The 13,970-nt window shown below is 54.4% G+C and overlaps 1 protein-coding gene across 1 annotated transcript in view; it reads right to left on the bottom strand.

Annotated features, from left to right (window-relative positions):
• LOC135273092 (lanosterol synthase-like) overlaps nt 1-8,690 on the bottom strand; it is a 36,533-nt gene extending 27,843 nt beyond the window's left edge. The window contains exons 1-6 of the mRNA XM_064372014.1: nt 8,659-8,690; nt 8,399-8,537; nt 4,163-4,330; nt 2,271-2,367; nt 922-1,057; nt 246-354 (exon numbers count right to left, since the gene is read on the bottom strand). Of these exons, the coding sequence (XP_064228084.1) occupies nt 246-354; nt 922-1,057; nt 2,271-2,367; nt 4,163-4,330; nt 8,399-8,537; nt 8,659-8,682 (673 nt within the window). The 5' untranslated portion in view covers nt 8,683-8,690. The remainder of the gene's footprint in view (nt 1-245; nt 355-921; nt 1,058-2,270; nt 2,368-4,162; nt 4,331-8,398; nt 8,538-8,658) is intronic.
• Between the last annotated feature and the right edge of the window lie 5,280 nt (nt 8,691-13,970).

Here is a 13,970-nt window from a genome sequence, read left to right as displayed (position 1 = left end):
CAGACTTGGTTGCTGAGCTCCTCCTTCCCTGCCCAGGAGGGGCGCCCCACACCTCCTATACACACCCTTGCTTGGGATGGGCTCCTGAGACTGGAAGTCAGCCCTGCCGGTTCTCGGGGTGGAAGGGCCCGCCTCCTGGGGCCTGGCACAAAGATGGCCCAGTGCCACTGGCAGGGGATGAGTTCATGAATGAGTGGGACAGCCCGACCACGGGCTGCCCTGCCAGCCCCTCAGGAGGCACTCACCATATACCACGTGGAGCAGCCAGCTGTGCGGTGTATACAACTCGTCTGGGGCCACGTTGTTCCTCTGCGCCTGCCAGTTGATGCTGGCGAAGTCCTCCACATAGAGCTCCTGGTGGGGGCAGCTGGCTAGCCTGGCTCAAACCAGGAGGGGCAGTCTCCCACCACCCACCCTCAGGGCCCTGGACCAGCCCCTTCCTGGGTGTGTGTCGGGGGGCCCTCCAGCAACTGACCCTGAGGGTACATGAAGGCCTGGCCATTGTGGCTATGTGCGGACCACTCTGTGGAGTTCCCCAACTCCATGAGCCCCAGGCCTACCCAGAAGCTCATTTCCTCCCTCTGCCCCTCCTCCTTCCCCAGGGCAGGCCTGATAGACATCCTGCACCTCAAACCCCGCCTCAGGGCCTGCTTCCTGAGGACACAGTGTACATCTGCCTCCTGCATCTCTTGAGTCCTGGATGTCCCCCTAAGAACCCCGGGCAACGGCTGCTGCCTGTCCCATAGCACGAGTCCCCTCTGGGCAGAGCTTGGAGGAAGGTGGAGGCCCACTGTGCTCACAGGGCTCTCGGTTCCACAGGGCCCCCAGGTGAGCGGACAGGTGTGGTGAGATTCCAGGAGCCCCAGGCCCTATGGGTCCCAGCCCCAGAAGCCTTCGCTTTGTTCCCTGATGAGGTCCTACCTGGCGGAGGCTCTGGATGAGCGGGTCCTCCGTGGCACTCAGCCGAACAGCGTAGCAGTAGCTCATGGGCAGGTAGACCTGCCGGCAGTGGCACCACAGTGTGGAGGGGTGTGCCGGTGCCCAGTCAGGAAACAGCCTGGGGCAACAGCAGGAGTCAGTGGGAGACCCGCAAGACGGAAGCCTGCCACTCCGCCAGGATCCACACCTTGGGCCCTTCCAAGCACGGACACAGGTGGGTGGCTGTTCCCCACCGCATCAGTGCACCTGCGGCATTTCTCAACCGTGCTGCTGAGGGGGACAGTCGAGCCATCGGTGCACTCCCCAGGGAGCTGCACCTCCTGGTTCAGTTAGCATTTTGTACCCTACAGCCAGGTGAGGGAGCTCCTAAATGCTTAGGATTGTCTGTGGGTTTCTTAGCTGCAACAAACATACCTTGGTAACGTAAAACATCAACAAGGGGAATATGGGGTGAGGGCCCCAGCGAATACTCTTGGCTCTCTTTGCAACTTTTCCAGAAATTGGAAACTATTCCAAAATTTAAAGTTTACTTTCAGGCTAGGCAATCCTATCAGTTTGAGAGGCTGAGGTGGGCAGATCACGAGATCAAGAGATCAAGACCATCCTGGCCAACATGGTGAAACCCTGTCTCCAATAAAAATACAAAAATTAGCTGGGCACGATGGCGCATGGCTGTAGTCCGAGCTACTTGGGAGGCTGAGGCAGGAGAATCACTTGAACCCAGGAGCCAGAAGTTGCAGTGACCTGAGATCATGCCACTGCACTCCAGCCTGAGTGACAGAGCGAGACTCTGTCACAAAAAAAAAAAAAAAAAAAAGACACTAGATAATAAGAAATTAATGTTGGCTTTGCTGGGTATTTAAAAGCATTCGGTTCTGTTTAGAAAAACAAACACTGATCTTTTAAAGGCAAGCACACTGGGTCCACAGGTGAGGTGTGACGCTGGGACACGTTTCACATTCCGCAGCAAAGGAGACAAGGTCAGCAACAGCAGCACAGGACGCCCCTGCGCAGGCTGCAGGAGGGACAGCTCCTTCTACTTCTACAGATGCTCAGTTTCCCACAAGATGCAAGCCACCCCGCCCTGCCTGTAGCCTGACTCAGGGTACCCCCATCCACAGCACAGCCGCCTTCCTGCCAAGCTGGGAACCCCCTTTCTGTATCCCTGTAGGACTCAGCTCGATCAAGGACCCCGCCGGGAGCCTAACTGCACCCACCCACAGAACCACCACCCCTCTCTGTCTAACAGCCTGCACCTGACCACTGTCCCTGTCACTCTACTCTTCAGGGAAGCAGCAGCCACCCGACGACCAAGCCAACAGCAGGCATACCACATCTCTGGGAACAGGGTATTGAGGCCTTCCCAGCTGTAAACATTCAGGACAGCCAGCCAGAACTTCCCCCAGGAGGGGATGGCCACAGCACCACCTGAGAGGAAAGAGAATAGGCCCGTGTCATCTGCTTCTTGTCAGCAGAGCCCACGCTGTCTGTAGCTGGGAAGCTTCGCCCTCCAGGAGTCAAGCGTGCCCCTCTCCATGAGCCAAGGGCAGCCTCATGCGATCTTGCAAGCCCATGTGAGAAGCAGGTTCCAGACTGCTCAGAAATGCCCTGGACGCACGGCCCCTAGGTGAAACAAGTGGCTTTCCTGGGAGTGTTTCCAGCCCCAGGAGAGGTGTTTCCAACCCCTGGCCCCAGGAAGGAGCACATGAAGACAGCCACCTGGAAGGTCCAGGGACACCTCAGTGCTCAGGCGAGCGAGGGGCCCAGGTGCACACGTGCCTGGAGAAGGCGACGAGCGGCAGTCAGAGCACGCACTCGGCCTCGCACTCTGAGCCAAGCCTGAGCTGCCCCAGTCTGTCATGTCCACTTGGCAGACTGGTCCTGCACGGGAACAATGACAAGCCCCAGACTCCAGAGCAGCTCCGGCACACTGGCCCCACGTGCCAGAGCCACTTCCAGCAGCACTCAGTTCCGGCACAGCCATGCTGTCTAAACATACTGCTGAGGAGTCCCTGCTCCAAACCCCAAAGGGTATGCAAAAGCCAGCAACACCCACGAAGCTGCTGAAGTGCAGCCTGAGCACATTCCTCCACCAGGCAGGCGCCAGGACTGTGGCGGGGAACCAGTCAGCAGCCTTGGGAACACAGCATCGAAGACACCAAAGGCTGACAGTGAACTGATGACAACAGTGACAAGCTCATGAAGGAAGGAGGCAGGGTCTCATGGGAATGCATTACAGGACACTCCACCTGGCACGGCAGGTCAGGAAGGGGCCCTCGAAGAAGTAACACTGCAACTGTGAGCCACCGGGGCGGGAGTGGAAGGTAAGAGGCTCCAGTGCATGGTGAGCCCTGGTGTAGTAAGGACCTTTGAGGAGCTCACAGGTCACCCCTGTGCATGCAGCAGAGAGCAGGCAGGCATGATGGGCTACGGAAGGTCTGGGAAAGGCCGGGGGCAAAAACCAGGCCAGGCTCTGCAGAGCCACAACATGAGCTAGACTTTCTTGGAGCAGCAGGAGCCATGGATTCCCTCGGCTGAAATCACCGTCAGGGCCGACAGGCAAGAGGAGAGGTAGCCAGGCCAGGCTTGACAGGTGCAAGCTGCACGGCTGCCCCCGCCTGCAGCCAGGCTGCCCCCAGAAGGTGGCTTCCTGTGTTCTTCCTCAAGCAACATATTAATGTGTTTCGTTTAAGTCTTGGTCAATTCAGGAAACAAATGATTACCTGGTTGTCTTAATTTGCTTTGCTTTTTTTTTTTTTTTAAGAGACACGGTCTCACTCTGCCACCCAGGCTGGAGTGCAGTGGTACAATCAGCTCACTGCAACCCAGAACTCCTGGGCTCAAGTGATCCTCCTGCCTTATTAGCCTACAAGTAGCTGGGACCACAGGTGCATACCATCACACCTGGCTAATATTTTATTGTTTTTGTAAAGACAGGGTCTCACTATGTTGCCCAGGCTGGCCTCAAACTCCTAGGCTCACCTTAGTCTCCCAAAGTGCTGGAATTACAGGCATGAGCCACTGTACCTGGCTCTCAATTTGCTTTTTAAGAAATTATGCATCGGTTAAACAGTTTCTGCCTATTTCTGCTTTGACAAATTCCCTGTTGATGTGTTTTGCCCACTGTTTCATCTGGAGGTGCACCTTTCTATATCTCGTTTGTGAGAGCTCGTTATAGAGCTGACATGATCCCTTGACCCAGCACGTGCTGCACGGGGCATACCTTTCTTGTGAAGAAGGTTCCGGGCGCGTACCACGTCAGGATCATCAGGCCCAACACCCAGAATTCTGAGACAGACATAGTTGAGTGCAGTCCCAAACACAGTGGACTTATCCTCAATGTGCCTACGGGAGCAGAGCACAGGTGGGAAACTGGTATCTGTCCTTACTTCTAAGAAATAAAGCAAAACTTTCTGGAGTTTCCTCAGCAAACTAAGAATGCCAACATCCCTTACCCTGACATAACACGCCAACACAGGAGACACCTGAGCGGCCGCTCTCCAGTTCATGCACCTCCCACGCCACCCGAGCCCCGCTCCATCCACCTAGCCCGCCTGCTCGACACCTTCCCGAGGGCGGTCCACTCTGGGCTACGGCTCTGCTCCCAGTGTGTGCCACGCTGCAGGAAAGCTGTCCAGCTGCCTCCACCTGCTGCCAGCCCAGAGTCCGTGTGGGGAAGCCCTGCAAGAGCTGAGGCAAGAGTCTGAGGCCTCAGTCAGTTTTCATATAAATACTGAATTAGAAAAGAATTAGAGATATAGTTACATAGTTATTCCTATATATAATCAAAATCACATAACTATTTACATGCAATCATAAATATATACATATATACAATCATATCATCTCTAATTTTACTAGTAAGTCTCAGGTCATGAAGTAGTCCTTCTCTCCAGGTGTGAAGACAAGAAACTGTGGAAATAAAGACACAAGACACAGAGATAGAGAAAAGAGAGTTTGGGCCAGGGGTCCACCGCTACCAAATCTTGGAGACCGGCGGTGCACCCGAGGGCCTGGACACTCTGACTTTTACTGAGTACTAAGCAGGGAGCAGGGTAGAAAGGCTGAGGCAACGGTGGTCAGTGACAGGGTCAGGTAAGTCACATGTCTTGGAGACAGGGGCTCAGGATTTTCAAGAAGCCGAGGCGAGGAGAAAACCTAAGGCGTCAGCACTTTTTTCACACTTGTCAAGAATATCAAGGACATTAAAATTTATTTTACTATTACTAATTCTTATCTGAGAAGAAAGAGAAGAACCAGGTGCTGACGCAGAACGTGAAAGTAGACGTGGAACGTGACCGCTGAGGCACAGCGTCACACAGAGACAATTAAGTCCCCTGGACGTCTGCGGGCCTCCCTGACAGCCGCCAGGCCTACCACAAGAGCTTGGAGAAGTGGAGTTTTCTCCTCACTCCCCCAAGGAAGGCGACGTCTCAGTCATCTTGGACGTCTCCGTCCCTAGCTGGCTAAACAGCAGGCACTTTCCCAGCACTGGCACTGCCGCACGGCCGAGGCGTCCTCCAGCAGCCCTTATGCGGGCGTGACAGAGGGCTTAGAGTATCTACCTTAGGGTCACCTCTTTCCCAACACCACTTCGGTTCCATACTTCTTGACCTGAGACTTATTAGTGAGATTAAAGATTACACGATTGTCTATACGTATATTTATGATTAATGTGAATAGCTATGGGATTCTTTATGACCATATATAGGAATAACTATGACGCCAAGGCCCCACCTGCACAGCCTCAGCCCACTCCCGTCCTGCTAGGCTCTCCCCAACCCACCCCAGGCCCATAGCTGCCATCCTCCTACCCCCCTGGCAGCTGCCTGGAAACCCAAGCATCTCCCACATGAGAACGCACACGTGCGTGTGCAGTGACACCGGGGCAGGCACACTCACAGGCCCCAGCCGCCGTCGGGTAGCTGCACTGACCGCAGATACCGCACAATCTCTTCTCTGTATCCGGCTGGCAGAGGGATGCGTGCCACGTGGCAAGTGATCAGGAGGCCTGTGTGGCAGGAGAGATGTTCCTCGCTTTGGGGAGGTGGGCATCGCTGCTAAGACCAGGCCCCTTTCCTCCTGAGTACCCCACTCCAACAGGGAGCTACCTACTTCCCATAAAAACACCCCTGGAAAGGCAATTCCTCCCAGGCCAACAGGCACTTTGGGCACAGGGCCAGAGAAGACGTCAGCCACAGCACAGGCGATGCTCCCTGCCTAGGGCCTGCAGAGCCCACTCAGCCACGCCTGGCTCGCATGACCCTCTGGGTCAGAGAAACACCAAACACTGCACAGCACCTCAGGAAGGCCTCCCCCAAGTGCCCCGAAGGTCCAAAAGGAACCAGCACTTTAGATCAGTGGACCCTCCATGAGGGGAGAGTGTTGGTCTTGCTTTAACATCTGCTGGGAAAAAAATACAAAACTGCTCACCCTTGGATGGGGTAATACCTACTTGCTTATTCATATTTTTCTGTTTCATAGATTTTTTATAAGCATATGCCGCTTTGCAAATGTCAGTGGGGAGGGAGCGACAATAAATATTATCTACTAAGAACCTCCGTCCCCAGCCTGGTCCTCTCAGGCACGGTGCTCACAGGCCACCCTCCACCTCCACTCCCCATGCTTGGTTCCATCAGCCATGCGCCCCCAGAGCCTGGCATGGGGCAGGTCTCAGGGCAGACCCCAGCCACATGTGCCATGGAATGAATGCCTGACTCTGGCTTAGAGCATCAGAAGCCCTAGTGGACAAAGCATACAGACATGCCCTGGAAGGAGAGATGGGCTGAGAAACACTGCACGGGTTCACATAAAATGAGCTATCCCAAAACACGCCCGTCTCTTCCTATCAGTTATGATGCTGTTAGGACAGGGAAATGTGCAGACAGGAGCAGAGCCGGTCTGCAGAGCCAGCATCTTCCTGATCTTACAGGCAAGGAAACTGAGGCACAGCCAGTAAATGGTGGGGCTAGGTCAGAGCCCTTTCAGTGCTCACCACAGTGCTGCCCAGTGCCACACAGGCACACTCGACGGGAGCTGTCTACACAGGATCGTGGACTCCAGGAGCATTTTCCAAAGTCCAGAAAGAAGGAAGAAAAGACCCAACTCACAGCCAGCCCACAGGAAGGGTCCCAGCAAGCTCAGCCCAGAGCCAAAGCAGCAAGAACAAAACAACACAGTAACCCCACTGACCAAACACCACAGCGTGCCTGACACTGCACATAACCAAACCTGATTCCAATCCAGTCACAGATGAGGCTACAGAGGCAAAGTGAGGCTGACTCATCTCCTGACCAACTCTATGTCATCGTCTTACCATGAGCCAAGGGAAGAAAGAGCACCTCAACTTCCCCTAACGACAGGCCCTCAAATCCCAGGACAGAAAAACTCAGTGCTGTACAGTCCAGGTGGCAGCAGGGCTGGGAGTCAAAGCAGAGATGGAATCCCAGTGCTCATCTTGCTAGTCTGGTGGCCTGGAATAAATATGCCTCGGTTTCCTAATGGATCCCATTAGGCTTATTCTAAGGACTAAAAGAAGAGCAGGCCTTGAGGAGGGCTTGGACTGCAGTAAACACCATGGAACCATTTTTAACATTAAAGGCCAACTCTTCCCAAACTAACACGTAAGCCCGATGCAACTTCATTCAAAGTCCCAACAGGTTTTATTCTGGGACAGAATCAGGATAAAGGCAATTTGGATGAGTAAATGGATAGACACAGCTAAGAGATGTTTTAAAAAGAAAGGCGACGAAGGTATATAAGAACTTTAAATCGACAGCGTGGTAAAAGAAAACGACGTATCAATGAGCTATCACGGAAAGAAACCCTACTTATGTAGGAACTCACGTCAGTGAAACAATGTGAGCACAAGTCCTAGGGAGAAGGTCCTATTGCGTAGGGAATTTCCCATTTTACAAGGCTGAGGATTTCTGTGAAGAAACACTCCCAGGATGCAAAATAGTCTCGTGTAGCCAAAGCAGTTCAGTACCCAGGCAGTCCAACTGCTATCCCCCTCCTACTCACTGGTCTGAACCTGAAGCTCCCCTGCATGAGCTCCCCTGCAATAGCTCAAGATAAGTTCACAGCAGTTATCAGCTTCCCACCCACCACTCGGCCCACCTACAGCCCCTTGGCATAGGCTGGGCCTTCCACCTGGAATGCCCATCCCACTCTGTGCTGAGACTTCAAAGCCCACCTTCCTCCTCCCTCAAGGCAACAGACCCCTAGAGAACCACTTGCTTCCCTTATCAGAGGGCCTGTCATCCTACATGGCCAAGGCTAGCTGATCCCCTAGCACCGACAGCACGTGGACTTTGACACGGGGCAGAGTTTGCTAGTCCTTTCCTATGTAAGCTCCCGGATTTTCACCTCTTCATCAAAACCCTAGACCAGGCTGGGCCAGGATCCCAAGGATGACCCAGGGTGGCCGCACCCTCAGGCTGGGGCAGCACACTCCTACCTGGCAGGAGGAAAAGTGGGCCACCGTAATCACCCGTCCAGTGCCCATCCTCAGCCTGCAGCCCCATGTAAAACGTCATCCCGTTCAGAGCCCCCTCGCAGGCGGTGTGGGCTTTGGGCAAGTCCTTAAAGTAATTCTTCTGTAAAGAGACCAAAAAAAAAAAAAGAGAGAGAGAGAGAGAGCGAGCTGAGGGTCCTGCTGCCCGGCCAGAGGAGCCCTCCTCACACACAGCCCAAGTCAAAATAGTGAATCTAAATTACTGCAAAAGTTTCAGCTGTTTCCATCAAAAGTATGAAACTCTGATGCGCGTATCACATCTCGGCAAAGTAAAAGGACAGTTCCACATTTTCATTGCTTTACTTTCCAGTCACGGATTCTTCACAACTTCTCCAAGATGTCTGTATAAACCAGGCACCAAAGGGTGGGGCGGGGCACGGATGCCCCCTGGGTCCTGGACTCGAGCCTCTCAGAAAGGGCCCAAAGGATGGCACAGCCTCTCCCACGGCGGCCAGGGCTTGGCGGAGACCAGCCAAATCTCTTACAACGCACGCAACTAAGACACTGGGTCCAAAAACTTTTTGTGCATAAAAACAAAATTACGGCCGGGCGCGGTGGCTCACGCCTGTAATCCAAGCACTTTGGAGGCCAAAGCGGGCGGATCACCTGAGGTCGGGAGTTCAAGACCGGCCTGACCAACATGGTGAAACCCCGTCTTCAAAAAAAAAAAAAAAGTTACAAGTGTCTTTGTAAGTCAGAAATTCTCTCAAAATAAGATGCTAAAAAACAACATCAGGAGTGTCCTGTGCGTGGCATGGAGACGAAGGGGCCGCGCTCGCAGCTCTCCCGGGCGCTCGCAGCACCCACCCTTCCGAGAGAAACCAGCTCCTCGCGGCTCCCCGCTCAGCGCCCCGCGGGGGTCCCAGCGCTCGCGGACGCCACTTACGGTGTCCAGCCCCAGGGCGTGGGCCTCCAGGCCGGTCTGCCCGCGGCCGGCGCGCTCGTCCTGCAGGTAGGTCCACGTCTGCCGGCCCATCTCGCAGCTGAGCCGCCAGCGCCCGAGGTCAGTGGCGGGCTCGGTCTTGTAGGGGCCCCCTCGGCGCCGCAGACACCTGAGGGCCACCGGCCATCAGCGACCCCGGCCCCGCCCCCCCGGCCGCCGGCCCACTGCCCGCGGCGCGCTCTCCTCAGCACCCAGGACCACCCCGCATTCGCCAGGGGCCCGGGGCGCGGGGACTCACGTGCCGCCCGCCGTCGCCGCGGCCGAGCTCTACGCCGCACGCCACACGCCGCCCGCTCCCGGACAGGCCGCCCGGCCCCGCCTCCCTCACGCGCACTACGCAGGCGCCGGCCTCGGCCGACGCTCAGGCCCAGGTGGGCCGATGCCCGCGCAACCAATCAGAGCCCCGCGAGCGTGCGCCCGGGGTGTGCCAGGCGACCACAGTGGCTGAGCGCGCGGCGCCCCACGCGGAGTGGGGCGGGGCATGAGGGGCAGGGCTAGTGGGTGGGGCGGGGGGGGCGGGGTGGTGGGTGGAGCCGACGGGGCGGGGGGAGGTGGGTGGGGCCCTGTTGGCGGTGACTGAGGGGCGGGGCTGGCGGGTGGAGCCGACGGGGCGGGGGGAGGTGGGTAGGGCCTTGTTGGCGGGGGCGGAGGGGCGGGGCCGGTGGGGGGGCGTGGGTGGGGCTAGTGGGGGGGCGTGGGGCGGGCCGGTGGGTGGGGCGTGGGGCGGGGAAGGTGGGTGGGACTGGCGGCAGGGGGCGGGGCCTCTCGCGCGCCTTCAGGGGCAGTGTGTCCCGGGAGCTTAGCCCGGTGCGCCGCGCTCTGAGGTGAGGGTATCTCTGAGGGTCCGGTCAGGAGGGTCCCGCCGGAGGTCAGAGGGAAGGACGATGTGGGGAGCGAGGCTCGAGCGAGGGACGGTGCGGAGGTCAGGTGGCAGGGAGTCGCTCTTGCGCTGCAGGATTTGCCGGGACGCCAGGGCCCGGGGTGGGGGTGGGAGGCCGCCCTGAGGTGAAGTGGGCGCGGGCAGGAGGCGCCCGCGCGAGACCAGGCGGAGGGCGGGGAGGAGCGGAGGGCGCCGCCGGGCGTCCCTGGGAAGCCGAGACCGGCGCGGTCTTCGCCCGGGGCGTGTGTGCGTCGTGGTGAGGCCGAGGGGCCAGAAGCCCTGGAGCCCCGGGCGGGGAAGGGCTGCGTCGTCGGCCGGGGCCAAGCGCGGGAGAGCTCACGGGGCCGCTGGAGTTCGGGGGGACCCCAGGAGAAACTGAAGGTGAAAACCTGAGCAGCAGAAGGAGGTGACCGCGCTTGGAAGGGACAGCCGGGCGCAGCAGGGCTGTCGGGGGGGGGGGTGGAAACGTGGCTGCTGGAAACGTGGCCGACGTCTGCAGGCTGCAACCGTGGGCCCGAAGTCAGGTCAAGGACCCGGAAGACCCCAGCGCGTCTGCATCTGCCCCACAGAATCCCTAACATCCGGTCACTACTGCCCCAGCCTAATGAGCGTCTCTGCAGCCACCTCTCAATTCCTGCCCGAAAGTTGGAAGGGAGAGTGGACAAAAGGAAAACCACCCGCAGGCACCTTCCTGCAGTGGAATAGCGGGTTTACACAATCGAGGATACTCAACTCTTCCTATCCCAGTTCAGAAACAAATGAAAAAGACACAGCGATAAGATGGGTGGATATCAAAATGTCAGCCTTGCCACAAATAAAAAGCTAGTTTGAAGGACAAAGCTTAAATCTGCAAGATTTAAAAAAGCAAGAGGTCAGGCTACGAAATCACCCCTGAATCCGAAAAACGTATCCCCCAGCCTCTGGGCCATAGAGCTGCCTCATCAAGCTCTATGCAATTGAGTGCCGACTAGAAGACACCTCTGCCCCGCGCCCCAGTCAAACCACAGACCCCAGAAAGAACACTCAGAGGGACCTGAGCGCACTCCACCCTATCTGTTCTCTGAAATACAACCAAATAGTCACTCCACTTCTCTGGAAGCAGAAAGAGACTGAAAGTTTTTCTCCAGGTAAATCCCTCCATGTAGAAACATGAAGAGGAGGAATAAGGGGCTTCAGCCTGCATGGAATCTCAGACTCTGAATCTGGCAAAGCTAGGTGAGGGAAGAGGTTTCAATGGGAAAAGAGTTTTAGTTTTGATATTTTAGTGGACTGGACTTTTTTATGAGTAAAATAACCCACCTTTTTCATATTTAAAAGAAAAGAAAAAACTGTAAAATACGTCTGAGAATTGACACAGGTAAGCTTCTAGGGGCAGTCATGAGAAAAAACAATGCTTCTATCTGCTTACATACTGCCACATCCAGCTTGTTTATTAAGCCAGATTCTAAGGCTCTGAGGATTTTGGTCTGAACAATTGGGTATATGGTGCTGGTCATTTACTAAAATAGAGAAGGTGTCTTTTACTTATTTAGAGACAGGATCTCAGTCTGTCACCCAGGTGGGGATGCAGTGGCACAATCATTAGCTCACTGCAGCCTCAAACTCCAGGGCTTAAGTGATCCTCTGGGCTCAGCCTCCCGAACAGCTGGGACTACAGGCCTGTGCCACCATACCTGGCTAATTTTTTTTTTTTTTTTGAGACGGAGTTTCGCTCTTGTTACCCAGGCTGGAGTGCAATGGCGCGATCTCCGCTCACCGCAACCTCCGCCTCCTGGGTTCAGGCAATTCTCCTTCCTCAGCTGAGTAGGGTAGGCAATTCTCCTTCCCCTCCTGAGTAGCTGGGATTACAGGCACGCGCCACCATGCCCAGCTAATTTTTTGTATTTTTAGTAGAGACAGGGTTTCACCATGCTAACCAAGATGGTCTCGATCTCTTGACCTCGTGATCCACCCGCTTCGGCCTCCCAAAGTGCTGGGATTACAGGCGTGAGCCACCGCGCCCGGCCACCTGGCTAATTTTTAAGTTTGTTAGAGACATGGGTCTTACTACATTGTCCAGGATGGTCTCGAACTCCTGGCCGCAAGCAGTCCTCCCACTTTAGCCTTCCAAAGTGTTGGGATTATAGGCATGAGCCACCACATCTGGCCTAAAATAGGGAAAGTTTGATTGGAAAGTTCAGTTTAAGTAGGGACAAGTTATACTAGCGATGCTTATTAGATATTCAAGTGAAATGCTGAGTAGGCTGGCATTCAGGAGAGAAGATAATGCTAGAGACAGGTATTTGGGAGTCATCTGCTTTCAGGTAGTGTTTGAAATCATGAGATTGGACAAGATCAACTAGGAAATGCACATACAAAAAAGAGAATTCCAGCAGGAGCCCTGGGGCACCAACCTTTTCCAGTATAGAGGAGTGGCCACAGAGAGAAGGAAAACCAGAAGAATATGTAGACATAATATAAGTGAAGATATGGTGATCTTTGCTGAGGCTTTGAAGGGATTGCAAAATGAAGACTGAAGTATTATTGGATGTAACAAAGCAATGTATTGGTGACTGACGAGCTATCTCAGGAGACATGGGGAGAAAACTCTAATGGCAGTTTTAAAAGAAATTTCCAGTTAAACATGGCAGATTGAGCATAGGCATTAACTTCCACTTCCTGCCCAAACCCTACTCACTTAAGTAATAAAAGACATAAAAACCCACAAAGAATGGGAGAGGAGACACCAGTAAGCAAGAGAAGTCAACAAAATTACAGAGGCAGGGAATGGATGAAGAAGTTATAACTGACTTAGCCAGACAAAGTTGAAACTTAATATTTGTGGGTGAAGTCAAGAAGAAAGAGACCAGTCCTGCCAGCGAACACCAGGAAGGTGTCGAAATTGGAATAACTGGTGGAAAATTTTTGTAAGAACAGTGTGACCATAGATTCCCCTCTCTTGGGTGGAGGAAGCCTGCAGTTGAATCAGAGTAGATGTGACCTCAGGCATGAGGCATAGCTGAGGGCCACTGAAAGCAGAGGAATTAAGTGAAAGTCTACACATGTGGGTCCAGGCTCACTTCTCCCACTCAGCCAGATAGCATGAGATAGAAGTGGAAGGATTCCTCTGGAGCAGCTGGTCCACAAGAAACATCCTGCAAACACTGGCAACTATGACCCAGTAGCAAAACAGAAACCTATTAGCTGTCAGGCTGTGTACCCATTGACACAGTTTCCAACAAGCTCCTTAGAGCCCTGTCATCAGCATGAGCCAGACATTTGAGGAAAACAGTGCAACATTACCTCCAGCCATGCAAGTGATCCATCGTGGACAGCTGATCCAGTCAAGCCTTCAGATGACTGTAACCTCAGGCAATACCTGACTGCAGTTGCATGAGAGATCCCAAGAGAAAGCTGCCCAGCTGAATCCTCCGCAAATTTAAGCTACTATATTTGGATAATTTGTTCAATAGCAATAAAAACTAGGAAAAAGGACTACAAAATACCAAGCACAATAAATTGGGCAGGGGTTGGTGAGGGGGTGGGGAGGCAACATATCAAGTAATGTTGTTGAGAAATTTGAGACCATCAGGAATAGAGGTGATCTCAAGAATTTCTGGCAACAAAAAAGCAAAAACACAAGGGAATGATTTGCAATCTAAAATTCTATTCCCATTCAAATGATGAATCAAACATAAGGATAAGTCAAAAAA

This window comes from Aotus nancymaae, unplaced genomic scaffold, assembly GCF_030222135.1.
Source record: "Aotus nancymaae isolate 86718 unplaced genomic scaffold, 86718_ANA_hifiasm-v0.15.2.pri h1tg000260l, whole genome shotgun sequence".
Taxonomy (NCBI): domain Eukaryota; kingdom Metazoa; phylum Chordata; class Mammalia; order Primates; family Aotidae; genus Aotus; species Aotus nancymaae.
This window is presented reverse-complemented; position numbering and strand designations above follow the sequence as displayed.